We start from the raw sequence: 27,500 nt of genomic DNA, 5'->3' as shown, positions 1-27,500 counted from the left end.
GCGTAAACTGGATTGCCTTCCTCAAATTTCGTACTCATTTCGTACACGTTAACAAGTTATCAGTCCGGAAGCGGAACATTATTTTTAAACTAGCTTCGTAATCGGGGGTGGAAGCGGCATAATTCGATCTCAGTTATTCCTTATTCCTTCCATTTTTTTCGAGTTCTTAATTAACCATTAAAATTCTGTTCGATATTCATTTTTCCGTATTCGTTGTTCTTTAACGAAAACCGTAAAATTCTTTAAATATTCCGAATGTTCGAACGCCAAATATTCTTTATTCATTTTGTATTTTCATTACTTCGCTTCCACTCCCGAAAATAATTGTTGCATAAATTCAATTTAAGCAAAAACGTGAAAATTCACCTAAAGGAGCAATAGATAACCTTAAAGAAATATTGTTGGCTTCCCAACTTAACTTCATTTTACACCAGAATGACTGAATAGCAAGATATGAAAACTGCTCCTACATCAAATGTCAACCCACGTATGCAAATTAGACGGTTAATATTTACACAACACGATGAATCCACAAAGGGAGAAAAACTTAACAAAAATCTCTTCCAGCTAAAAATTGTATTGAAACAAACAACGTATTTGCTAAGCTAAACTGCCGAATACCCCGCCACTCCAAAAGTGATCCTGAAACAAGTTGCTACGCGGCTACGTGGCTACGAGGTTACGGGGATACGAGGCTACGCGGTTACGCAGAGAATCTAGAACCCAGGGTTTTTGAAATTCAGTGATTAGGCCAAAGCACTCTTAACGCCAGTCTTAAGGCTGGTTTCCATATGATCGCAGACGATCGTAGACGATCGCGGATCGCAGACGATCGCAAAGAGAGCTGTTTCCATATAATCGCAGACGATCGCAAACGATCGCAGAGCCGGCTGCAGCCATACATTTCGGTCAGCAGAAATGTCAAATGTACACGCGCGTTGTGCTTGCGGCAAAATCTTAGTAAACAAAATAGCGGACATCGAGGAGAAAATTTTGCTGCAAGCAAATTTACTTCTTCTTTTAGTCATGGAGCGACGGCATCGTCAGCTTCAAAATCGAAGGAAACATCGGTTTTGAGTTCGAAAAATATTCATGAAGAGACAAAAACTTGGGGCTTTCCACACACTGCTGAGAGAACTTCGTGTTTCTGACAGAACAGTAACGAACATAAACGAACATTCAGGCTTTGTTGCTAAGAAGTGTTGAATCATTTGAGTCAGAATTAAATTATTATGGGATACGTTTCGATCGCAGATCGTAAAACTTGGGTTTCCATATGATCGCAGGATCGCAAACGATCGCAGACGATCGCAGACGATCGCAGACGATCGCAGAAGATAGAACATGGTTATATCTTCTGCGATCGTCTGCGATCACGATCGCAGGATCGCAGACGATCGCAAACGATCGCAGAAGTGGGTTTCCATATGATCGCAGACGATCGGAGAACTTTCTGGGATCTGCGATCTGCGATTCGCGATCGTCTGCAATCATATGGAAACCAGCCTTTAGCTGGGGAGTGACAGGAAAGACCGTATTGGGCAACTTTTCCGATTTCCGACACATAAAAAAATATATAAAAAAGGGAAAATTGTGACGTAGACTTCGACTGGATTGCCATATGCCAATGGGTGCAGTCATAAGCGAAAACCACCCATGATCACAACAACGTTTTGTTTGCGATGGAATTTACAAAATTAGAAAACTCAATGGTACGGATAAAATCAGGTAGCGCATTCCGCAACTTGGCTGATACGTAAGAAAAAATAACTAAGACCATCACTGGTTGTTCTAAGTTTATTGAGGGACAGAATGTAATTTCCGCAAAGATCATGCCAAAGAAGAGGACGGGAAAGAAAACGTATTTTTCATATAAGAAGGAAAACCCTTTTTTTTTTTTAAGAAAAACCTACTTTTATAAAGTAATATGAGGAAATTTTAAATGCGCTCATTGCATAGACATCTAGAGTTTGACTTTAGTAGTAAAAGGACAGGTAATCTGAAAATGTAAATCTCGTTATTCTCTTATTTACATTATACCGTTTCTTTGACGCGAGGATTACAGCGAAATGAAAGCACAACTTTGTCGCGAATTTTCTATGATAAAAACCTGTTCAGGAATCCAAGATCTTCGTTAACAGCACACACAAGGCCTACTCCTGAGTATCTGGCTGCGCTTCAGCCATTGGATGAGGGCCAGTCTCGTGCTTCTCAAGCTTCCTCGCTCATGCCCAAAACGAATTCTCGGTAATTCTGCCATTCCGTGACAAGGGAACACTGCCGATTCTCATTTCACAGTTTTTTTCATAAGTGTCGGGCCACCCAGTCCTACCAGCAAAATACCGCATCGATTAAAGTTTTTAACTTTCATAACTTGCCCAAATTGCGGTAGGTCCTGGAATCCGTCCACAGAAAGACCAGAGAGACAACTTCACTCGTGAACCGCCATGTTTACAACAGTGCATTTTAGGCGTCCCAGTGTGCATGAAACCATCTCTCGCCTCTGTCTGAGACAAGACCAGACACGCACGGTTCTTACGCTACGTTTATGCCTATAAAATCAACTGAATTGTCAATTGCTGGTTAAAAAAAAAACCAGCATGTTAGGCTAGGTATCGGAGAGCCAGAACATTTACGCATGCGCTGACGGAATGTTTGAACAAGAGAGAAAAACGCAGTACCTCCAGACACCGGCGCTGGAGCGTCGTACCAAACGAGTCATCCCGGGATTTCGGCCCGTGCGATCGCTTTTGGACGCAGTTGGCCCTTCGCTGCTTTCTGCTACCGACCTTGCCTCCCGGTACGGCATTGAGGGAGAGATATGTCGGCCCCTAAACCATATGTGACAAATCCCACGCCTACTCACAGCTCTAAACCGCCCTTGTCAATATAGGGTAAGAATTAGACGGCTTATATATTCAAGGAAAAAGTCATTTTATCTGCCATATGGTAAACACTGGAGTCGCAGATTACAAAGTGTGCGCACGCGCCCTGCTAAAGGTAACATCTCGAATTTCAGAATAACTTCAAGAGCTAATATCTTCGAGACATTCCATTTACAGCTAAAATACATAGCACATACAGATACATACTGAATACATAATATTTAAAGATACAATAATTAAAAAGAAAAGCAGCTGTACAAAATGCGGCCCTGGATTCTCAAAGTTAAATTTCATTCGAAAGTTGTTACTTTAAAAAAAACGAACTGATAATCCAAAAAGAGAAACTCGTTTGGTGTCCTCAAGTTAACACTCAGCAAGAGCGAATTAGATAAGATTGTTGATCTATCACTTTGAGGCCTTGTTCCAGCACAGTCACAAATGAACACTTTGCGAGCGAAACAAACAAAAGGCCGCCAATTTTAAGCAATCAGAAGAAGTCATGTCACTCGTGACTGCTTCTGTCATGTTTTTTCAGGGACATGCGTGACAACTGATTTTTGCGGGAACGGGTATTCTAAAAATAGACTCATTTGTGACTGTGCTGGGGAGCCCACCCTGGGGGGGGGGGGGGACTGGGGGAGCCCACCCATGTCATAACAATACTCTTGTCTAATTCACTCTTGCACTTGGTTAATAATATAGATGGTTTTCAATTACGTGATAAGACCACTAACAAACCACGAACAATAGCAAATTATGGCTGATGTTTTGCAATACAATAGAGTCTGGTCACGAAATTACAGTAAATATGAAAACATACAATGAATAGACAAAAGGATATACAAAGTAAATCGTTGACGTCTGACCAGTTGCGAAGTCTTGTTGTGATCGTCGGCAACCACTATATATTGTCTAAATTACTGTTATTCGCCGCAGAACAGAGGGAAGTTCACCATTCTCGGTTCTCGGACTTACTGGTTCGGCTTAGGTTCGGTAACCGAGAGAAAAGAGAAGGGGTCGAAAATGTGGCCCCGGATACGCAAATTTCACAAAAGTCATTTTTGGATGTCCTTGGAGACAGTTTTTTTCCTGGGGACCGGCTTAGCAAACATAAGCACCGGAACCTAATTAAGTGATTGGCGGTATAAAAATAATCAAAAGGGACAAATCAGTGAAGGTGATTGAAAGGCGAAGGACCCGCAATCACTCATTGCTTGCTGTTTTTGTTTGTTAACTTTCGCAAGTAAATGTAGTTGTATGGGCTCATCGGAGCGCGACCACAGTACACAGCGGACGCGCGCGCCTCAAGAATCATGACAGTTAACTGTTGCAACCTCACATCGTCCTTCTTCAAAATGATCAAAAGTATTGTTTTTCTTTTCACACCTCTATTTTGTATATAAGTCATGTGATCACAAGCCAATGTCAACCATCGAGCTCTTTTTCTTGGCGCATTTCTGATATCCGAGGCTCAGGTGGCGAGATCGATCATCACAAGTTCTTGCCCATTGGCAGCGCCAGCGCATGCTCAAGAGGAAAGGGAAAAGTCTGCTGCTTCCGCTCCGTCTCGAAATATAAACGAAAAAGGAAACACAGGATGTGTACCTCGGAGGAACTCGGAAGGGCAGAGAAGGTTTTTTTCTTCTGAGCAAACGAAAACTCATAGGTCTTGCGAATTTCTCAGGAGAGCCTCAGAATTCTTCGTTTTGATCTTATAATCTTTCCGTTATTCGCGTTTAGTGAATGCTAAAGCCGCCAAACTATTTGAACAAAGAGAAGGCTCATCATTGTTACCTATAAAGACACTAATTCTAAAAATTGATTCTTTCGATGACACTGCACAACAGTGACTCCACATAACCGAACCAGACACTTTTTTGCTCAATTAAATGAAAGCCCCACAAAATAGCAATACATGTACATAAACTTATTGACAGAGTCTCTGTGTTGTCAGGAAATAGCAGTGAGTTTGTTTGCGTATACCAACAACAATTTTTCTTGGCTATATAAAAGAAACAGATGATGACAGTGATCACCATAAGTTTTGTTCCGCAATTGAAACTGTCGTTTCAAAATGTTTTACTGAATTATTCATCTTTAGGGAAAGTGCTACCTTCAAGCCCGGCATGAAGCGATTTTAAGTTGCCAGTTTTTTCAACTTACACCACTTTCATTTTGAAATAACTCGCTTCAGTTTCAGCATTTTTTGGCAACAAATAAGTCAAAATCAGAAGACTACGTTTAATTATTTTGTTAAAAACGTTAAGTGTAGAATAAATGGAACCTAAATTAAACGTTGCATTTGTCGATAGCCCTGAAAATTGCGATCAAACAGTGAATCGACACTGAGATGACAAGTGATTGATTTTCAAATGACATCTTACTTAACAAAACAGAGATAGTTTGCTGATTAATTCAATTCGCCGGATTACATTCTTCTTCCTTGTGTGTATACCAGGATCACAGTATCTGATCAGTCACTGTACCGTTAGCAACCAGCCCATTTGACTAGACAAGATACACTGGTGGCGTTCTGTTAGTGACCAAGCAGATAATTGGAATTGAGTCTGAGCAGACGGTGCGTCCGCAAGGAGATTACAAAGTCAAATGATGGATAGATCAAAGTCGCCAAATATCGCGACTGTCGTGAGCGCAAGAAAAATGGCTAAAGGGAAATTACAAAGAAGAGCACATAAGGTGCTAGACAAAGAAGAAAAGCTAAAAAAGGTAATTATTGGCTGCCTGCTAAAAGAGAGTTATTTGAATGTTCGTAAACATATTCACTATTCAGTCGGTTTTATGCCTTCTGTAGACTTATTCCCAAATGGAAATTGCCCACCCTCTCTTCCCACGTGACCGCCCCATCTCAGGCCAGGGTGGCCAGGGATACATAAAGTTTGAACTGGATGTACGATACTTGACGCAAAAATGCGGACGCGATCTATAATTTTTATTCGTTTTGGCTCTAAATAAGGATTCAAGTTTATAACGATAAATGCTCTTGCACATAACCGTTGAAATCGCAATTTATACGAGCTTAGAATTTTGTAAACAAATGGTTCATTAAAACAATTTGAGCTCAGTTCAGTTTGTTTAGAAAACAAAGCATTTTACGGTGAACGTAATCTTCCTTTAGAATTGGCCGAAATCTTGTTTATCTACTCTAATTGCCGTTTATTGAATCTTGAAGGGCTAAATTTCTTAATAGAGGACGACCAATTCTAATTTTTCGATGACCCATTGTTATGTGTGGCATGCCTTAATTGTTCTTCAAAAGCTTCCGAGTGATTTTCGTGAGATAGACTACAGTGTGGCCACAACATAATTGCCTGTAGTCGTCGAGCATGGAACATAGCAAAAACAAAAAGAGATCTCGACGAGCTCCGACCGGAATTCTAAAAAAACGAGTGTCTTCACCACTAGCAGTTGTCGTTACTAAGAGAGTGAGTGCCGCCCCAAAACATATCTTCATATTTTCTGCGTGGATCACCCGTAGGATTTGGGGGAGATTCTGGAGTTCGCGAGATTTGATTTTTCTCTCGGGACTTTTCTTTCTTTTTAAAGACTCTTTCGCAAAGTAGGTCGTCAAATTTTATGCAATATAGACCGTATTCATAAATGGCGGCGAAGTAATTCGTCTTTTGTCTTTATGCTAATCATCCTAACTAGGCTCGTAAACACGAGCAAAATTCAAAAGAATTTTTATTCCAAAGTGAGGCTAGTTAGGATAATTAGCGCAAAGACAAAGGAATAATTTCTTGACCGCTATTTAGCTATTCCCCCAAAAAGGCAAACTGTTTACAAGTTCGTCGCATAGCAACAAGTTGCTGCAGTGTTCAAGATGGCGGAATTGAAGAAGTCTCGATCGGCTATTCGAATCAAATCTTCAGAAAAAGAAAGGAAGAAATCTGCCTCCAAAAGAGACTCCGCTACAGCAAGGAGCAAAGCACAATCCGTTAGTAGGCTGATGAATTACATTTTGATGTTTTCGTGGGCTGTTTTTGAATAATAGCTTTCTGCAGAGCTAATTCTACTCAAATTTATACCACAAACTTAAGCTTAAGTTAATTCAGGAAAAAAATTCATTTTTTGTCTTTTTAATTTCTGCACATATTTCTCGATTTATCTGATGCATATATTTATTGTTTTGATGCAGGTTTTTAATTACCTGCCCGCCTCGTCCTGATAAATAATTATTATTTTCCGAAGCTGAAAGCCTGTTGTAAACACGCTGAGTTTTCAGTTTTTCATGGCTTATGATAATTATCATTATCAAATCCCAACTCAAATCAGTATATAGCCTTTTTGTCCTTACTGATCACGTTATAGTGAAACACTCTCTTAGTGAAAATTAGGATTTTTTAGTCCAATTTCTGAGGCATAGTGTATAATGCTTCAATCCAGGTTCGGCTTTAAATTGACCTTGCCTTGAGATCTTTAAGCCGGGCACATGATTCTTCTGTGAAAAGAACCTTTGTTTACAGCTTGTGGGACCAACTGGAAGGAGGGAACCAGTTGGAAATTTACAAGGTGTTTTGTTGTTGATCTTCGGAATTACTGAAGACAAACTTGTCCTGCAATTTGGTGGTCAGAACATGTTACCTTGATCTGAGTGTACAGATGCATGAACCAAATATTCAAGTGCATGCATCTGAGGGAGTTTCTATGGGGATGGAGGGGAATGTTGAAGCTTTGATTTGACGGGTGTGTGATTGTAATTACTTTAACAGGAAGAAGAAGAAGAGAAAGACTCGTTAGCTTGGAAAGTGCTGTCAGAGGAACAGACTCAGACTCTGAAAGAGCTTACAGTCCACGAGCTTGAAGTGTGAGAAGGCAGATCTTATTTCACGTTGTTCTTTAAGATTTGTCTCTCTGGGTCTTGTTCAAGATTTGTCTTTCTGGGTCTTGTTCTTTAAGAGTTGTCTCTCTGGGTTTCCCAGTAATAAGTAAAATTGCCAGGGGTTAAACACATTCAAGTTGCATCTTTGCAGATAACATGCTATTGTTTGATGGTGTTGTGATTTACTTAGTATTGATAGTTTTATCACATTTTATGATCTTTTTTGACCATAGGAAGCTAGCAGAAGTGCTCTTGATTGAAAATTATCACATCTCTCTACCTGAGGCTTGTATACTGGACTACTATGTTGCAGGATTTTGGTATCCTTTCTAGTTTTGCCTTATGTTTGCCCCATGCATGACATCCAGAAAAAAATTACCAGAAAAAGGCTTTTATTAAGAAACAACTTCTGAAAAGCATGCTAATTTTAATTAATATTGTAATTTATCATTACAAAATGGGGTCTCAAGGACTTAAAAGAGACTGATTATAAAGGTTTTTACCTTTTGATAATTATGGCTGTGTTGTGACCTTTTTTTTTTCAAATTACCTCTGAGGTGAGCTGAGGCACGACTGCCTTCATCATTTTCAATACTATGCGATTTTTTAAGAATTGTTTGTCTTTACATATAAAGGAGATAATAAGACATTTCTAATCAATAAATATGTTTGAAGGCAACATTTAGCAGACTGTGTGGCTAAAAAAAGCTATGGTCTTGACCATTGATTGCCCCTTCACGCTGCCTCAGTGTGAATTTGTTCTGGTCTTTCTTGATGAGAACAACAAGATTGATGTAAGAAAATCAGTGAGGTCTGTTGTCAAAACCTGAGGCCACTTCCAGCCTTGTTGCTATTCTTTGATCATTGCTCATGACTGGTCTCTTGGGCAGCATCAGTTTACATCGTGATAATAGATTGCAGAGTCTGGATTGTTCTGTAACATGCCCTAGGTCCAAGAATGTCACAGTACTTGTAGCATCATTGATTTTGGTGGTGACATATCAGGGGGACGTTCCCTTAGTTCCCTAAAGTAAAATTTCATCCTTGACAAAGATTCTTTCACCAAGGTTTGCAAAGGAACAGAATTTTACACTTCAGCAGATTTCTGCATTCTTCACTCTTTTGAAAATAATGCTTGATAACATAAAAGGTACTAAGCACTAGTCATTCTCAAATATGCAAGCAGTAATCAAAATTATGTTTCTGGGAAAAGTAGACTGAATTTAAGATCCTTATTTTGATATCAGTTGGTCAGGCATAGAAAAATAATATTGAGCTTATCATGTTGTGCAACTTGGGCCTTTCACGATGAATTTTAACTATAAATGAAGGGAAGAATCATCATATTCAAAGACCGTCAAACTAGCAAATATTGTTACGAACAATAAAATAGTGTGATCAATATTAGATCATTTTGCTTTCTTTAGAAAAGCAATTCTCTTTGGTCAACAACATCCAAAAATTCAAGTCACTGTTGGCAGGAATTGAAGTGGAAAACTGTTCTCAAAATGGAGGCCTTGAATGCTTTGATGTGAACCAAGCGAAACTCATAACTGACTACTTCACTGACAGGTAAATCATATTTATGTTCTCTTTATGTGAAAATTATTAATGTTGTTCACAACATTTCATGCTGGCCAAATTAGCATCATTTCCGTGAACATGTGTGTCATTATCAATGAATTGCGACTGCACTTACATTTGATTAGTTTTTTGCTAACTTTGAAAAGTGATTATGGTACTTTCTTCATCCTGACTGCATGGTATATGTGCTTGCAAAAAGGCTATTCAAAAAACGAATTGGCAAACTTCTGTTTGTAGGATGCTTTAATGATAATGCCCAAGCATGCACTCATGTAACTTTTCTTTACAGTCTAGTCTATTGTGTAATTGCAGAATTTTTTTTTTGTTAGGTTTCTTTTTATCTTAATGCATTGCCTTGTAAGTTTACCGTTATTGTCTGCCATTACAATACACACCTCGATTAGGATTGCTATTCGCATGTATAGTGTACATTTTGACATTCAACTTATAATAAGCTGAAGAATTTAATAAACTTGAACATGCTGACTTGGACTCATAGGTATGATCTGGTTGGCATTTGCCAAGACACACTGCCACAGCCAGACTGATCTGCAGACAAAGAAAGATTCACTGAGGAAAGTCTGCATCAAGCATAGAATTTAGTAATCTTCACAAAGCAAAGCACTTAAAAGAGTACCTGAGCATTCCAAGTAATTACATAACTGATTCTTTAAGAACATTTACAAGACAGAGAAAAAATGGAACTGCACCATTGTTTTAAGCAAAGTAGCAGTCAACTTTTAATTACTGGTATTAATAATTATTGTGTCATGTAAAATTTATTCCATTTTTCGAACAAAAAAAAAACACCCATTGCTATTTTTTTCCAAATGTACATTCTAAAGCTCTTCTTAGACAACATGTCACATTATCAACAATGATTTTCATCATCATGATGGTATCAGGCAAAGTCATGATCATAATTTATGTAGGATTCTTGTTCTTGCAGCCTATTTACACACTACAGACTGTACCAGTTTCTTTTCACCCAGGATCCACAGGAAGAAATTGTTTTGTCTGAGGTTTGTTTTTCATTATTTAAATTAGTACTTTGCACATTCAATCCAGAATTGTCTTGCTATAGAAGGGGTGGGCAGGTTGACATTGATTACGAAAGCAAGTCAAAGTATCCCCTTGCTCATACAGCAGATACATGTAGCCTCTTCTTTTAGATGGCAATATTTAATAGCCTAAGGGTAAATTTTGGAATTTAGTATCCTATGATTATGACATGAAAAGTGATACATGTCACCAGGGAGCAATGGAAAATTCCTGAAGAACTACATTAGGCTTCAAAGGAGGGAAAAAGAAAGGGCTGTGGCCCTCCTCCCCTCTCCTACATTTTAGTGCATAAATTATCATTAGCACAGCATAAAATCAGTTCAACAGCACATGCAGTCTCACTATCTTTTCACTTAATATCATTACATCAGGATCCCATCTGGCGAGAGAATATGTTTTAAGGCCATTTTTATCAGCTCCACTGTGGGTTTGAAAAGTCAATGTGATTCATTGATGCAAGGGCAGTATTAGGAAATGGTCTTAATTTATGTGTGTAGGAACCTGATCGAAATTATTGCTAAGCTGCAAGATTTTAGACTATCAGAAAATAACATGCATCTCAAAAAATTTAATAGCTGGATAATAATTTGAGAATTTTATTGCATTTGGTAAATGTTGGGAAATTTAAGTAGGAGTACGTATGTGCCTGGCTTGGTGAAGTATCACTGTCAATAATAATAATTACATATCCACTGTGGAACATTTTAGTCTTAGTACAATGTGCACTGCCTTTGTCACCTGTATTTCAGCAGTCTAATGGCTTGGGTCCCACAAGACACTATCAGAGCATCTGTCACCTCACACTCATCAAAAGTTCATTGGGTTGGGAACACTCCGCCTCATTATTTTGACAGAATTTTCTCCATTTATTACTTTATAACTAATCAACCCGAGAAAGAAATAACAACTTCTCCAGTTAACCCATTGATTCCTGGGAGTGACGCTTCATAGATTTTACTCTGTCTAACGCCAGATGATTTTTCTTGCCAAAGAGGGGGGGGGGTTATTCAATTAACGAAGTCCAGAACAACTACTTTTCTCAATTATTTTTTGTTCATTTCCTTCTTCAGTTGGTTGTAGAAGTTCCACCACTGAGCACTGTTCCATTTCCTCCTCCACTGGATGAAGGAATGACAGAAGTGATGTGGAGAGAATATGTTATGCCACCACCAGAATCACCTCAGGAGGACGAACAGACCAAGGTGAACATGACAACTAATTTTCTCTACTTTGAATTATCAGACTTCAGGTGTGCTTGCATGGACCTGCATTTCCGTATATAGACTTTCAATGACTCCCTTGCTTGACCTTGCTCAGTCGCTTTGCAGCCTCAAAAACCTGCTTCACTGGCTTAGCTGGCTAATGGCTATTCTACTATGAAACTAGTAAGGTTGAGTCTTAATCCTTTGAGTCTTAATCCTTTGACGCCCAAAGCGGCCTAAAAACGCCAGACAATTTTAATCGTCAATGGGGAACCCCTGGGAGTCAATGAATTATTAAAGACAGTGCTCTTTTTACCAAATTGTGGTGTAAGATGGCACAGCCGTGTATCACCATGGTAACAAAATATGATTAAGGTAATTACCCGGGTATTGCATTCGCTAGTTTTGCAAATCCCACAATACAGTTCATTTTGTGGCCGGTTATTTGCATTCAAGCAATGGATATCCTGTTTACTGAAACATGATTCAGTCCCCCAAAACCTATTGCATTATGAGATTGGGAAAATAGTTTATGGTACATTGTAACTGAACTGAAAATACCCTAACCCCTTGTAATAATTAATGCCAAAATTAGGAAACTGATACATGTAAGAAACAGCATTGATTCAGGGATTAAGGTGGTTTCAGCATTTGCAAAGCGCTGACCTTTGATTTCATGCGTGACCTGATGCATCAGCTGAGAAATTAACCTGTTATAATTATTTCAACTCACTATGCATTAGGGAAAGTAAAATAATGTTGTGTTAAGTGATGCAGCTAAGGAATCTGTCATAAATTAAAATGGCCCTGGGTCATGCACTAAATCATTAACAGTCATACAAAGGAAAAAACGTTCCCTTGAAAGGCAAACCTGTGACATTTATTATCGGATACTACAGCATCCACATAGTTGCTTTCATTAATTTTAGTGTTTATCTGTGTTTTGCAGAGAGAAGTTAGCACACAAGGAATGGAAGGTATTTGTCTAAGTTTACCTCTTTCATCATAATCTTATATTGCCACTGTTGTGTTTTGTGGCTGTTGCTTACACAATAGGCCATTTCAGAGTTCATGTCTGCTTCCTCTCCAAAGCAAGTTTAAGTGTGAAGTTTTTGTTATGGTAATTTGTTGTACTTTATGTATGAATGAAAGAAGAAAAACTTCGCACTTAGACTCGCTTTGGAGAGGAGGCAGACATGGACTCAGAAATGGCCTATTGACGTTTCTGGTCCACAGACAGACACCGGAAATGGACATTTCGTATGCCAGGAAAAGTTTTTAAACAAACCGTCTCTAATGACGAAAAGATAGTTCGCAAAACTGTGGTAGTTTAAAGTTTAAAAGTAAAAAACGTCACTTCTGGTAGCAGACAGCTGGCAGTGCCTCAAAAACTTTGCGTGCTTAAGCTACCTATCAGAGATTAAGCATTACACATTTACGGCAAGCGTCGAACTAAAATTTACCTTTTGCCAAAAATGGAAGAAACTCGTTCGATATCAGTTCATTTCTTGTCTGTTAGATACAGATGTCAAGACAACCTTGTTCCCAGGGTCTCTCTTTTCTGCCTCCATTGTCGTTGAGAAACGAGGCGGAGAAGAGAGACCCTGGGAACGAGGTTGCTGTCAGAAACTTCTCAAAAGGGAGAGCATGACGAGTTAGAAGAAGAATTTTCACGCTCTCATGGCAAACAGCAGACTTCTGTTTCCCGTTTGCCGTTACACGTAAACGTGATGCTCTCTTATTTCACGTAATGAGAGAAAGAGTATAAAGTCTGTGATGACAATGGGATTGCACAGTATGCACAAACACTACTGTGAAAACTCGCATATTTCTCTCTTGTCAAAACCTATACTGCCTGTGCAACCGAAGTACAAAGCAAATAGTTACCCAAGATTCTGTTTCCGAGGCAAATTTTTTCGGTCCCCGGACACAAAATTTATTTTGCTGTTGTTTCGTGAATTTTTTTTTTGTCGGCATCTTTTGCATCTTCTTTTAGCTTCGAATCCTGCTGAAAATCAGAAGTCGATGCAGAGATCATCGGTTCACCTCTATGAAGAGTTCATTATTTTCCATTTGTTTTTTAAGGGTGAAGCATTCCTCTGTGTTTGGAGGAAAAGTGCCTTCGTGTTTTGACAGATTCGCCAAATATTTCTGCATTTGAAAGAATATTAACATTTAACTAGGGATTCGGTTCATCAAGATTTATTTTGCAGAAGAAAGGGTCTAGTGATGTATACCTTGTTTAATTTTCTCATATTGGTGAGGCTTTTCACGCATTTATGATAGAGATTTCCATACCGTAATTGTGACTGCGAAAAAACATGTATAAATTTAATGAACACACAGTCATGGTAACTTGTGCACTAAAATCGAAATCCCTTTGCTTTCATCGAACAACTCTCTGCAAGTCTTGGAAAGGAAGGAAAATCAAAGACAATCATGCAATTCCCACATGCAGTCTCCGACTGGCCATTTTCATGTTTTCTTCTCCCTTGTGTTTCAGGCGATCCAGCGGCTCTTCCTCTTCCTGAAAATCAAACTGCCGAAGAAATTTTAGCATCTATTAAACCCAAACAGGTTAAAAATATGGTTAACAAAGTGGCGGGCGAGGTGTTAGGAAACTTTAAGGTATGTTATCTTGTGGCGTATTTTGGTGACTCCTGTAAGTTTCGAATAAGAAGCGATTTTTCAAAACATATGACTAAAAAAACTTTAACTTTGTTCTGGAATGTTTGTCACTGTTCCGATATTTCCGAAGCATTTCTTCGATTGTTTTCGGGAATACGCGGTCGTTATACAGAAATCACTCGGAAATTCTCCAAAGGATGAGGATGAGGATGATAGTCGAGTTCAGTTTGGCAAACGCAAATATTCTTTTTCTATTTTTCTTTTCAGAATGAAGTTGAAACAAAACTCAAAGAAAGGGAAGCATTTCTGATGGCCAAAATTGGGAAATTCCAGCCCAGATAGCAGAGTAGAATCGCTTATCATATAATTATGATTTTTTAATGTAAATATGTGAATAAAGTTTGAGAGCGTTATTAATTGAAGAATTCGCTAGGAACTGGTTGTGTTGGTGCAAATTAACCGGAGTAACATACACAAACCAGAAGAGAACGTTTGTAATCTGGTTTTTGCCGATATAAGGAGCAAAGGGTCTTCTCTCAATTTGTTGATCTGAGATTGTCTCTTCCCGTACGTCTGTCGCCTGGTGTGAAGGAAATCCGAATCTAGCAAATGTGAGGTTTTGGAATCCAGAATCCAGAGCCTGGAATCCCGATTTCATTGTATGGAATCCAGAATCCACAGACGTCGATGGAATCCAGGATCCACTTCCACAGAACCCGTGAGTTTTCAATCCGGAATCCACAACTCGGGATCCATCGTCGTTTACTCGGGATCCGGAATCGGACTTAACATAGGGCGATACGGCCTCGCCGCCAAAACTAAATTGAGAGAAGAAGAAGGAGAGGCTCTGGGGAATAAATATAAGGATTTGTATGAGTTTATTCCCCAGAGTTTCGAGAGGATGCCTTTTGTTTAGGATTCAATTTTAATATATCAAAATTGGGCTATTACTCTTACTCTACTTTTTGAATGTCACTAGGAAAGGAAATCATTTTCCCTAACGTCCGCAGCTAGAGAAGTTAATCTGAACTCACTCGAGCGCAACAACACGGATTGCGGGCCTCTTTGGAGACATAGTTCCGCTATAAATTCAATTTTCAGGGGCACCCAACGAGATTATAGCTCAAAACCACTTAAACATAGCATTGTCAAACGTATTCTAGTATTTAATCGGTAGATATAGGCATATTTTTATCCCCTAAAAATGTTTCATCTGTTCGGATTTCCTAGCTGAAAGTCTAGTGATCCGAAAATTCTAGGGATCAAAACCTACCTTTTCGAAAATTTCAGCCAGAAAAAGGGCTCCCGAAAATTCCAGGTGACCTTTTTAGGGTAAAAATCCATTAAAAATTGGCAATTATACCATATTTTAGATGTTCGAAAATCCTAGGACAGGCAGGCAAGCATGAAATTTTACAACAGATGTTTCGAAAATTCTAGATCTCAAATCGTCTTCCGAACAGATAGTTTCCGAAAATTGACGTTGGGTGCCCCTGAATTTTGGCTGGCAATATTCAAGAGGCGAAATTCGCGCTGGCCTTTCAGTATAACCCTTACTTTCTTTTGCTCTAGTTTTCCGCCTTTTTTACTATTCCGAATAGCTTATAAAAGTATGTTTAAAAAAAAAAGGTTTTACCTGCTTATATGAAAAATGGGAAGCGCGATGGCCTCATGGTTAGTGTGCTCGACTCTGGAGCGAGTGGTCCGGCTTCGGGTCCTGGCCGGGGACATTGTGTTGTGTTCTTGGGCAAGACACTTTACTCCCATAGTGCCTCTCTCCACCCAGGTGTATAAATGGGTACCGGCGTAATGCTGGGGGTAACCCTGCGATGGACTAGCATCCCATCCAGGGGGGAGTTAAAAATGCTCCTAGTCGCTTAGTGCTACGGAAACCGGGTATAAGCACCGGCGTGTTGGGTCATTGGCTCGGAAAGCGCTTACCATATGAAAAATACGTTTTCTCTCCCGTCCTCTTCTTAGGCATGATCTTCCCAGAAATTGCATTGTCCCTCAAGAAACCTAGAACAACCAGCTATGGTCTTAGTTCTTTTTTCTTACGTATCAACTAAGGTGCGGAATGCGCCAGTTCCTGATTTTATCCGTAGCACTGAATTTACCGGTTTCAAAAGGGTATACAGGGCCGCATTTTAAACGGCGGCTTTTCTTGTTAATTAATATATCTTTAAATATTATGTATTTAGTATGTATCTGTATGTGCTGTGTATTATAACTGTGGTAGTTATTCTGAAATTCGAGATGAAATAAAGTGTGTGCATGCATGTATGTTTGTTACCTTTAACAGGGCGCGTGAGCACACTTTGTAATCTGCGAGTTCAGTACGTGTTTACCATATGAGAGATAAATGACTTTTCCATGAATATATAGGCCATTGTCTTTTTACGCTACATGTGAGTTGGCGTGCAATTTGTCTCCTATGGTTTTGGGGTCGACATATCTCTCCAGGAGGCGGGGGTCGGTAGCAGAAAGCAGCGAAGGGCCAACTGCGTCCAAAAGCGATCGCACGGGCCGAAATCCCGGGTTGACTCGTTTGGTACGACGCTCCAGCGCCATGTCTGGAGGTACTGCGTTTTTCTCTCTTTCCGTCAGCGCATGCGTAAATGTTCTGGCTCTCCTATAGTAGCCTACCAAAAAAATGAACATGCTGTTTTTTACCAGGAATTGACATTTCAGTAGATTGTACAGGCATAAACGTGACACAAGAACTGTGCGTGTCTGGTCTTTTCGAGACAGGTGAGAGATGGTTTCATGCAGACAGGGACGCCTAAAATTCTCTGTTGTAAACATGGCGGTTCATGAGTGAAGTTTTGTCTCTCTGGTCTTTTTGTGGACGAATTCTAGGACCTACCGATACAATTTGGACAAGTTTTGAAAGCTAAAAACGTCAATCGATGCAGTATTTTTCTGGTAGGACTGGGTGGCCCGACACTTAAAAAAAACTATAAAATGAGAATCGGGAGTGATCCCTTGTCATGGAATGGCAGAATTACCCAGAACTATTTTTGGGCATGAGCGAGGCAACTTGAGAAGCACGAGACTGGCCCTCATCCAATGGCTGAAGCGCGGCCAAACACTCAGGAGGAAACAAAAAGTCATATCCGTGGAGCGGATTTGAGCCCGGAGTTTCTACTCTATAGAAACCGCTTCTTTTCGCTTTACGACTGAAGAACAAGACATCCCATTCTACAAAATCAATGCTGTAGAGTAATTAGGTCATAGCCAGATTAATAATTTAGGCCTAAGCTTTAATTTTAAAATGTTTAGTTTTGTCGCAAAGTTTGGAAACCGACCTTTTGCAGTGTTTATTATTGTTTGTTGCCGAGTGATAACACAGCATTATCAAATAGTGTTTAAAATAATTATTCTCCTTGAGTAGCTAGCGGTGCGGTGGTCGAGTGGTTAGGTGACGGTTTCAGTAATCAAAAATACAGGTTTCGGGCCCCGTGTTAAAAAAAAAAAAAAACATATGGCTGTTTCCCATCATCCATATCAAGCTTTCAGTCTAAAAATTAACGATGCGACTTTCATATAACCCGCAATGCATTGCGTTTTTTCCCCACAAGATTTTTCACAAAATATTGTCAACTATTCCCAAGAGCATTTGAAAACAACAACTTATATGCAAAATTCTGTGGGGAAAACAAAATGCATTGCGGGTTATGTGAAAGTCGCTCATAGTCAATTCAGAGCAAATTAGGCCATCCCCAATTTTTTTTTCGTTTACCGTCGAATGCGTTTCCTGATATTGGGTTGGTCGGTCGGATTGAAAAAAAAAAAAAAAAACTAAAAAATCGGAATCGGAGGCCTGATAGCTGTGGCCAGGAAAACAACAAGACGTGAACCCAAATACAATATGGCGGAAAAGTTGGTGGAAATTAAGTCAACGTGGGAAAAAGGATCAACCACCGAGACTCCTATGCGACATAAAAATGGCTTTTTTTTTTGGGAAAATGCCAAAAATTTGGGTCGGTCGGACGAGGCTAAACGGAGAAAAAAAAAATGGGGATAATGGGGCAATCCGAGGAAGTGTGGCCCAGCCCGTCGTCCCCAGAGCTCCTCCAGAGCTACCCTGACTTACTTTTGCGCTAAAGGCTTGGCACGAGTTGTGGCTGATTTAGCAACAGAACGGGAACGTCAATGGCGACGTCGCGCGCAGCAAAACTACCAATGAGAATTTAGAATAGAGAAGAAAAGAGTGGAGTCTACTCTATAGATCGTTTTCACTGTCATGCAATAAAAAAATAAATCGAAAACCATCCAGTGGAAAAAGTCAAGAATTCGTGATGTTGTAGAAGATAAATGAAGAAGACACTTCTCCAAGTTTTAGGCCTGTGCGTTCCCCCAAACTTCAGATATTCGTCGAAATGTTTCGCAGAAATTTACAGAGCCCAGTATGAAAACGCCATGTTGGTGCACATCTGTGGTGCACCAATATGGCGGCCGGAAAATAGTGTCAACATCTGTTACTTACTTTGGCTTTCTAGGCGAGTGATCATCTGTACTGAACAGACAGCTATTTACCTAAGCACTTTTCCTAATGCTTTAAATTCTAAAAAGGCTCAAAACCATGAGATAAATATATATTTCTCAATAAACTCGATCGTCGCCTCGTGTCACGCACCGCTATAACTCAGAAATTCAAAATGCTCTGGTTTCCAAACGAAGCACGCTATTGAGCTTTAAAATTGCAAATGGATACAAATTTACCGCCTCTTATGCCCGATGAGGATAAAAACTTTAGTTTTGGATTTTAGAAAATGATGACGTCACGTGAAAACGATCTATTCTGAATTGTCATTGGTGTTTTTTCTGCGCGCGCCGTCGCCACTGCCGTTCCCGTTCTGTTGCTAAATCAGCCTAATATGGCGGACTGGAGGTGTCGAACTCGTTGCTTTCTGTGGCTTCTGAAAAGATAAAAAAGCAGATCGAAGTTGTCTCAGGCCTTGTTTTTTACTAATAGAATTGGTGTCAAAGTTGTGTGACAGATGCTTCCAAAATTGAGGATTATCATTCTTGATCACATGAATGACCGGAAACGGTTCGTAGAAACATGCTTCGCCGATGAATTTGCCGAAGTGAGATACAGTGGACATTCAGGCTTGGGTTTTGTTTGGAAGGGACGACCCACGAACGTTTTTTTAAAATCAGGATTTACCTTTTAATTTCTAACAATCGAACTGCAACGAAAAGGAAATGGAACTGTGCGATGTCAGCGGCGCTTGTTTCTCCAAGTGGGTACAGGTTTCATCTGACAGGAAGCTCAGCAGAGACGACTCCAGGATTTCAAAGAAAGCGAGAAAAACATCGAGACAAAGCTCTCGGTCTTCCACAACAGATACTGTGTACTATGATAAGGCAAAATACTCCGAAGAAGAATTCAAGGAGACTTTGCAGAAATGGATCCAAAATCCAGAACATGGAGAAACAGTGAAGCTAAAGAAACTAGTCAGACAAGGAGTTTCACCGAAACTCAGGTCTGAGCTTTGGACAGATGCAAGTGGAGGGGCAGATATTATTTTCAATTCCCCTCAATACTATGAAGAAACGGTTGATCACATGGGTAAGAAAGGAAGTGCACTACACTTCATTCGAATGTGCCAAGTTGTCCAAAAAAAGGATTGATAATTAAGGAGCAAAGTAATTAAAGAGAAATTAGCAGATCACGACCACGTTTTGGACCAAGATAGATAATGCATCTTTTGGTTGTTGAGGTATCATGATACTGGGGTTGTCATAGCAATGCTGGTGGCCAGGGTCTAAAAAAAACCACCTCTGATTTTGATGAAGATGCCATGTTTCTGTGAGATTGATTTTGCAAAAATTTAACACACCTTTATACCATATATTTTTCTGCTCTTTATTCCTTTATTGTCTTACCCTCTGTATGTAAAAAACACTCCATCAGTCCTTTATTTTTTAACGCAATATTGCCTGATAGTGGCAAATAAATGATTATTATTTAAATTAGGATAATACCTGGAAGTAGTTTTCCAGCTTTTTCAAGAAGAATCAAGAAGACTAAAGGGATTAGGTTTGGTTCTCGGCGACAGATCATGATACATATATCAGAGCACTGAGAACCACTTAGATTATTAAGTAAAAGGAGATGAATTGCAATCATCAACTGGTAATGAACATCAACCTAAAACAAGAAAACTAAACCTGCTTTTGTAAAGAAAAGAAAGAAGATACTTGCATTTTGCACTCTACAACTGATGTGAAACAAACAAAAAGATAATTTACCAAATGATAATTGTGTCTGTATGCCTGGATAAAAATTTTCTGCTGGAAAGTTCCATAATGATAAATTTAATTAGCAAGACTCTTGCAACTCACATGTACTGTCAATAATGTTACTTGCAAATTGATCAAAAGTTTCAAAACATGATATGATCTGACATTGAACCAGACAAAAGGGGTTGAGTAGGGGACGCATTATTATGAAAATTAGGTTCTTCTTATTATGATAACTATTAGTATTATTTTCATATTTTGAATCTCAACAGGGATCCAAGTTCCTTCCTATATACCTTCAACCATTTTCAGTGGTGTCAGAGAGGTACCAACTTACCTTTTATCATCAGACGGAGAGAAAACTTGTCTTAAAATCCTCTACATTCTTTACCACATGCACCCCGATATCCAGTTTGCACCTTTGGTTCCTCCTTTGGCATCTTTGTTCCTTCATTTCATGGATGAAAACCTCTGTTATGCTTGCTTGTCTGCTGTTGTGAATTCTAGAAGATCTATGCTGGATCAGAGCAAAAGAGCAGCTGCTGTGATGGCAAAAACTTTCCAAGATGCCTTCAAATCTTATTTTGTAAGTTGAAGCTTAATATTCAGGTGTTGAGGTGATGCACGTTTACAAATGTTGCACGTAAGTGATACAGGACTATTTCAACCTAGTTCAACTTTTACTGTAGTTTCTTTTTGGTGGCATTGACATGGTCTTGTGCATCAAATGGGAACCTTAGAAAAATCCGAGCTCCAGGTAATCCGCCATGATCCCCTGTGATCTGGTGGGATGCTCTAACCACTGAGCAACATGTACTGGAGGCTCTGTGGTAAGCAATGGTGAAATGTAGGTATTGACCAGCGCTAGTCTCCAGTAGCTCAGTGGTTAGTCTAAATCACTGAGGGTTGTGGGTTCAAATCCCATCTGGGGTTCAGATTTTTCAGAGTTCCCATTTGATGACATGTATTTCTCATTGCTTAGGTGATTGACATGATCATGTAACGAAACTTGCGTCAATGTCAAATCAACACCTCCATTATCATCATCCTCATCATCATCATTATCATTACCCTGCGATCATGCTGTATTTTACAATGCAGTTGTGCACGGTAAAATAAAGCCTGACCAAATTCCTCTTTGAAATTCCTTCCGCCCACTTAAAAAAAAACGAGGATTGATTGGCTTGAATGATGTCCTTCATCAGCCAGTCAGATTTTAACATACTTGCGTGACACAATACTCACGAGGAGGACTTGTGGTGGCACAGCAGATGCATTTTATTTTGGTTTGTCCAAGAGCTATTTTGTCTGTGTTGCTATAAATGGACATTACCTTTGGCTTTAATTTATAGTAAATACATGTTTCAAGCATGGAGAATGTTACTATATATACCTTTCCACGATAATTATAACACCAAATGTTTGAAAGGCGATCAGTCATCATAATAATAGTATTATTATGTGTTTTAAAAAAATGTAATTATGTGATCTGATTTTAAAAATTTGGTTATATATAGATAAAAAACAGTCTTAAACTGAATTTTTGGTTGCAGCTGCAGCCTTATTTAGAGTAAAATCACACTCAGAACTGCATATTTCTCTGAAGAAGGTTGCATTTGCAACCAAAGATTGAGTTTAAGACCATCTTTTATCAAATGTATGACCAAATTTTTAAAATCAGATCAGATACAACATTTTTAACACACTGAATAATTTGGCATGCAGGACAAGCCATGTAAATAAAGCAGTTACTGTACAGATAATTGAAATAATGTTATACATTCCTGTAACTTGCAATTAATTTTTATCAAGCATTTCCTCCTGTTGAAAGTATGTACGTGCTTTGTCTGAACCATGTCATTGCCATTTGAAAGAACCAGTTAACCTTCTTCTCGGCTTTTCTTTGCTATTTGGCTTTCAAAACAACTGGGAAGCAGCAATGCCAAAGTAAGTTGGATGGCATGGCCACAGAGCTTGCTCTTGATGGAGACATTCCAGAGATTCAAATTCATGACAAGTTATGACATCTTTGAGATGGTATATCTACATTTATGCCAATAAAATCAAGTTGCATTGTCATTGTATTAAAGAAGCAAGGTGGAAAACTTCTTTGTACACCAAAGGCGTAGCAGTCTGGAGGACTTTGTGAGCTGCATGCAGTCACAAAGGAGTTTTCACTTCTGGTATTTTAACAGCTAATCATATCACAATTCTTGAGAGACTTTGGTCAGGCCCAATAATTATTTTTTAGTGAGCAACAACATTAGAGAAAAAAGATTTATGAGCAAAGCTTAAAATGGGCCTGATCGCAGGTTAAGTTGTCATCATCATCATCATCATCATCATCATCATCATTATTGTCAACATAATTTGTTATTATTTTCGTGCGAATCGAGGTTGTTCAGACTGGTTCCAAGACTGATGCTATAGGCATGCAATGAATTATGCAGGCATTTATGTCTGCAGTGCTCACTGCATCCACATTTCTCTTCAATGTTGACAAGAGTAGCAATTTAATTGGGCCATCTTTCTTTTCTGTACAATAGTTTCACAAATTCTAGCTTTGGGATTGTTAATCACATACACCTGACCGTCACATTGAATAACTGATAATAATTATTATTTTAATTCTGTAATTCCAGATGTCATCTCACAAACTGATCAAGATATTTATTCAAGTTTGCACTGGAAATCAAGTTCCTAGAAATGCTGTTCTTATTCCTGACTGGCTGACTTGGATGTTCCATTACCTTGATTTTTGGACATTGGTAATATTGATTTTTTTACCACAATTGCCTGTAATCTTGCAATCTGATTGGCTAATTTGCCGTTGTTGATAAAAGTCTAGACAATGCTGCGCATTTTGGGAAATAAACCAATCAGATTGCGAGAAGATTATATAGATGTACATGTAACACTTGCTCTTTTTTGTGTCACAATCTTGATCACACTCTGAAATAAACATTTTCTTTGACGGTTTTTTGGGAAAAAAAATTTGAATTTGTGGTTCAGCTACAGTTGACCCAGGCTCTGCAAGTGGCAGTTCAAAAATACAGTACCGTAAACGTCCATGTATAAGCCGCACTTTTTTTCACAAAATTGAAGCCATAAATCAAGGGTGCGGCTTATCCATGGATACATCTGTGTTTGGAGTTTTAAAAAACTTAATTAATATCCATACAACTTCTTAAGATCTCAGTAAAGAAACAAAAGAAACTGAGAGCATGTTGCTGTTGTTCATTGACTTTTTAATGAGTGGTGGCTCCTAAAGGAGCCGTTTGTGTCTTCGAGTGTTTATCGGCGAATCTTGCTCTCTAAGAGTTCTTTCAAGTGATTAATTTTCGCTTTACTCGAACAAGTAAACACCAACCTACAAGGACTCCATTCCTTCGTACAGCGCAGCTGTTTGCAGTGACGTCTTCGGTGATTGTCTTCAGCCAGTCACTTCCACGCATATCTTTCCGCCACATACGATAAAATACCACAAAATTCGCGAGTACTTGCGAGGTAAATGGCCAACTGTTTCGTTGTCCTTGACCACCTTCTCGGCAAATTTGTCGACTGCATTATCAAGCTCCTGTTCTGCATGAATTTTTTCGCCGGACATCTTGGTCATGATACCCAGGCCCTGGCCCAGACTCCTCCCCACATTTAAAGCTTGGCTACTAAGCAGTCGTTCGTTCTGTTTCAATCGAAGGAATTTCAACTTTATTGTGAAACCTTGATTGTTTGTCCTTGTTGGTTTATAGCAATAGAACGTTACTGGAACTTCAAACTTTATTGTACAACATTTTTTTCCAAAATCTGTGCTTCTAAATTCGGGGTGTGGCTTATCTACGGATGCGGCTTATACGTGGACGTTTACGGTAATTGTCAGAGAGCGATTTCTGCACAATAGTCTCAGTATTCGGTAAATGACAATAAAATGGCCTCTATTGGAGACCATTTTATTATCAGTTATACCAAGATATTTTTGCAGAAATCACTCCCTCACAATTACTGTATTTAAACTGCCACTTGCAGAGCCTGGGTCACCCGTGGTTCAGAGTGGTCTGTATTCTTATATCCACAACGATATTTTATCATCACAGTGAAAATTTGTTAAGGACTCACTTGACTAGCCAAAGTATATTTTTGCTTTCAAGTATGACCCTTGCCTGTCCCTAAGGTGTACTGAAGACCCTAACTCAAAGCTTTTGTGTGTAGTGACCTTCTAGACAGTGTCTAACATAAGATAACAAAATGAGATACCAGTAGTCAGATACTAAGATTAAGCATGCATTCCTTTAATACTATTCTTGAATTCTTATGAATCTAACCTTGGTATGTTGTATTCTCTAGGTGTATATTGTTGACAGCTTTCTTGTTCAAGGTCCAAAAATTCTTGTTCGTGTGGGGTTGATTGTCTTCAATCAGTTCGCAAAGTTTATTGAAAAAGAAGGTATTTAGAATTGAAGGTATTTTTAGTTGACTTGTACTTTGCACAATAATTTCAAGATTGGCCGTATTTATACTAGAGGACGTCTAAGACATCTTAGACGTCTTAGACGACTAGTATATATACGGGAAATAAGGTGGACGCATTAAACGTCAGACGAATTTAACATCTCAACTTAAGTGCATCTGAACGACGCACTTAACAGACGTCTTAGTCGTCTCAGACGTCTAAGCCGTCTAGTATAAAGATGAGACTCACTAAACTGAGACGCACTTAGCAATGAAGGGCACACAGTCTCTTTGGTGATTAAATCCAAGTATCTTTTGAAGAAAATCATGAATTTGATTTCTAGCCGTCGAAGTTAAGTGTGTCCCGTATTTATATTAGTCGCACTTATGGCCAGACGTTTAATGCATCTGGACGTCTTAGACGTTCTCTAGTATAAACACGGCCATTGTCACATAAAATAATGCACTCTTTGTTTGATGATGTGAATTTTTATTTTAACCATACATGTACGTTAATCACAACATTATGGATTAACCCAATGACTCCTGATGAGTAAAATAATTTTTTTGTCTGGCATTAGTCTAGAGTAAAATCTATCAAGTGTCACTCCTTGGAATCATTGACTCCCAACCCTTTGCCCTTTTATGAGTTAAATTGTCTGGTTTTAGACAGAGTAAACTCCACTGACTGCTGAACCACCCCCTGCTGAGTAAAATCATGTGGCATTATACAGAGTAAAATCTCTGAAGTCTCACTCCTAAGAGCCTGTTTTAAATTACTGGTAAGAGAACGGAAAAAAATTGACTATCCCCCTAAAAATGAAAATGTCCCCCACAGTTTTAGCCAAATTCTAGCTCAAACCCTGACTAATTGGGTGGGATTTTGAGGAGAAGTGAAAACCCGGGTATCTGGAAAAAAACCTCTTGGTGAAGAGTAGAGAACCAACAAACTCAACCAAAATGTGATGTCAAGTCTGGGAGTCAAACATGGGTCACATTGGTTAGAGGGGAGTGCTTTCACCCCTGCGTCATTCCTGCTCCCCTCTTGTCTAATGCAGTAATTCTGATTTTAGTCGAGATGTCAGATAACTTAGACTTGGAGGATGTGTTCAAACAGTTTGCTGCACAAATGCCTTTACGAGGACTCAAACTTTTACAGGCTAGTTCTCTTTTACTATTTCATTTGGCATTTTGTTTTGATCTCTTTTGTTGCCTAAAATATTTATTTCAAACTGGCAACATTTATTTTGCTATATTTATTTTCCATACAAGGTTGAACATGGCTGTGATGGCTAATTTGCATATGCACTGTCTCGCTGTTCAGTAGGAACAGTAGTTGAGGAGTAAAATCTGTTAAGTCTCACTCCCAGGGGTCAGCGGGTAAATACTACAATTTTATTGCTTGATTGCTCTCACTGGCATTTGTATCAATCATTTCATTTTCACGTAGACCTTCTTCTGGGGAAAGGTTGACCTGCAAACCCTCCACATCTCCCAGAAGGTTAATTTACGTGTAGTAAAAACTGCTTATGAGAACCCTTTTGTAATGTTTTACCCAAGATTAATATATCTATATTTTATTTTAGACAGCATTTAAGATTTTAGACCTCTCAAGGAAGAAGTTGGAGAGGCTAAAAAGTAAAAATATCACTTTGTTGGAAAATGGAGCGTTGGAAATTCCAGAGAATAGCTTGGTTGCTATCAAGCCTCTTACTGTGTTTGCTGTCAAAGGCTCTAATTTACTATCCAAAGAAGAGGTTTGTTAGAGAATCTTTCACGTTGTGTGGTGTGAATTGTGTGTTTTATATGGTTTGAGTGTCTGTGCCCAGCTGCAGGGTTAATTTTCCAAATGAAGGGGCTGATGATTGGTTTGGCAAGTAGGTTTCTTACAAAGCAGAGTTTTCTCTTCTGCAAGCTGGCTATGTAGCTTGTGGGGTAAGGAAACAATCTTTCTTACAACTAGTCCATTTATGCTTGCTCTGTCTAAAAATATCAAAGAGAGGACACCAGCAACAGTCAGGAAAAAGACTGCTTGGAGATCACTTGTGAAACTTCTGAACAGACATGTACCTGAGCACTATTTTATTTAAGTGTAGCTGCATTTGACGTAATATTATTATTGTTTTCTCTTGTTTGTAGTGGGAATTGCTATGTTCATGGTTACCTGACAGACTGCAGATCAAGAAGCCTGTTTGTTTGTTTACAACTGACATTGATGGATATAGGTGCATATGGAACTTTGTGATTAAGATCAAGGGCCATGGAGTATGTTTGAAAGTGGGGGAGGGGGAGGGGGAGGGGGGGGGGCTTAAAAATGGGATGCGTAAATTACTCAGTCTTTGATCAAGCTGAAAACAAAACAATTGGCAAAAAGTGGAGGGGGGGGGGGGGCTATAGCCTCCTTCGGTGCTGCCCGTGAAGTTAAGGGGGGATCAGATCAAATTATTTAACAAAATTACATGACAATAACCAGAAAGAAAAAGGGGAGGGAAAAAAAGGAGAAAACATTGAGACAGTCAAGCAACTGAATTATTTTATGTCAGAAATGTGTATGTTTGTTTTCTTTTCATAAAGCATAACTCAGCATTTTTAAATTGCATC

At 39.0% G+C, this 27,500-nt stretch overlaps 2 protein-coding genes across 4 annotated transcripts in view; both read left to right on the top strand.

Annotated features, from left to right (window-relative positions):
- Positions 1 to 5,323: 5,323 nt before the first annotated feature.
- Positions 5,324 to 16,496, top strand: LOC138043992 (ciliary-associated calcium-binding coiled-coil protein 1-like). Of its 2 annotated transcripts, none has more exons than XM_068890549.1 (10): positions 5,324 to 5,612; positions 7,616 to 7,710; positions 7,959 to 8,045; positions 8,793 to 8,875; positions 9,153 to 9,297; positions 10,259 to 10,331; positions 11,442 to 11,573; positions 12,523 to 12,550; positions 14,077 to 14,201; positions 14,469 to 16,496. In XM_068890549.1, exons 1-10 carry the CDS (start codon positions 5,493 to 5,495, stop codon positions 14,541 to 14,543), a joined length of 963 nt encoding a protein of 320 aa, XP_068746650.1. In that variant the 5' UTR covers positions 5,324 to 5,492; the 3' UTR covers positions 14,544 to 16,496. The 2 variants fall into 2 exon arrangements, with proteins under 2 accessions (XP_068746650.1, XP_068746651.1); XM_068890550.1 differs by lacking the exon at positions 5,324 to 5,612 and adding an exon at positions 6,689 to 6,840.
- Positions 16,497 to 19,046: 2,550 nt separating this feature from the next.
- Positions 19,047 to 27,500, top strand: part of LOC138043991 (GTPase-activating protein skywalker-like) — a 15,607-nt gene continuing 7,153 nt past the window's right edge. The window contains exons 1-7 of one of the 2 annotated variants that reach the window (XM_068890547.1): positions 19,047 to 19,779; positions 20,726 to 21,039; positions 23,096 to 23,221; positions 24,795 to 24,894; positions 25,973 to 26,058; positions 26,486 to 26,656; positions 27,039 to 27,124. In XM_068890547.1, the coding sequence (XP_068746648.1) occupies positions 19,413 to 19,779; positions 20,726 to 21,039; positions 23,096 to 23,221; positions 24,795 to 24,894; positions 25,973 to 26,058; positions 26,486 to 26,656; positions 27,039 to 27,124 (1,250 nt within the window). In that variant the 5' untranslated portion in view covers positions 19,047 to 19,412. The remainder of the gene's footprint in view (positions 19,780 to 20,725; positions 21,040 to 23,095; positions 23,222 to 24,794; positions 24,895 to 25,972; positions 26,059 to 26,485; positions 26,657 to 27,038; positions 27,125 to 27,500) is intronic. The other variant, XM_068890548.1, reaches the window with a different exon arrangement.

The sequence above is a fragment of the Montipora capricornis genome, chromosome 3 (genome assembly GCF_036669925.1).
Source record: "Montipora capricornis isolate CH-2021 chromosome 3, ASM3666992v2, whole genome shotgun sequence".
In the NCBI taxonomy this organism is placed as follows: Eukaryota; Metazoa; Cnidaria; class Anthozoa; order Scleractinia; family Acroporidae; genus Montipora; species Montipora capricornis.
This window is presented reverse-complemented; position numbering and strand designations above follow the sequence as displayed.

What these genes read in the sequence shown, in the direction of transcription:
- LOC138043992 (XM_068890549.1), top strand. Translation starts at nt 5,493, where the DNA reads ATGATGGATAGATCAAAGTCGCCAAATATCGCGACTGTCGTGAGCGCA. An exon ending in ACAGTCCACGAGCTTGAAGT is followed by an intron (nt 7,711 to 7,958) that starts GTGAGAAGGCAG and finishes TTTTGACCATAG; the next exon opens with GAAGCTAGCAGAAGTGCTCT. An exon ending in ACTGACTACTTCACTGACAG is followed by an intron (nt 9,298 to 10,258) that starts GTAAATCATATT and finishes TTGTTCTTGCAG; the next exon opens with CCTATTTACACACTACAGAC.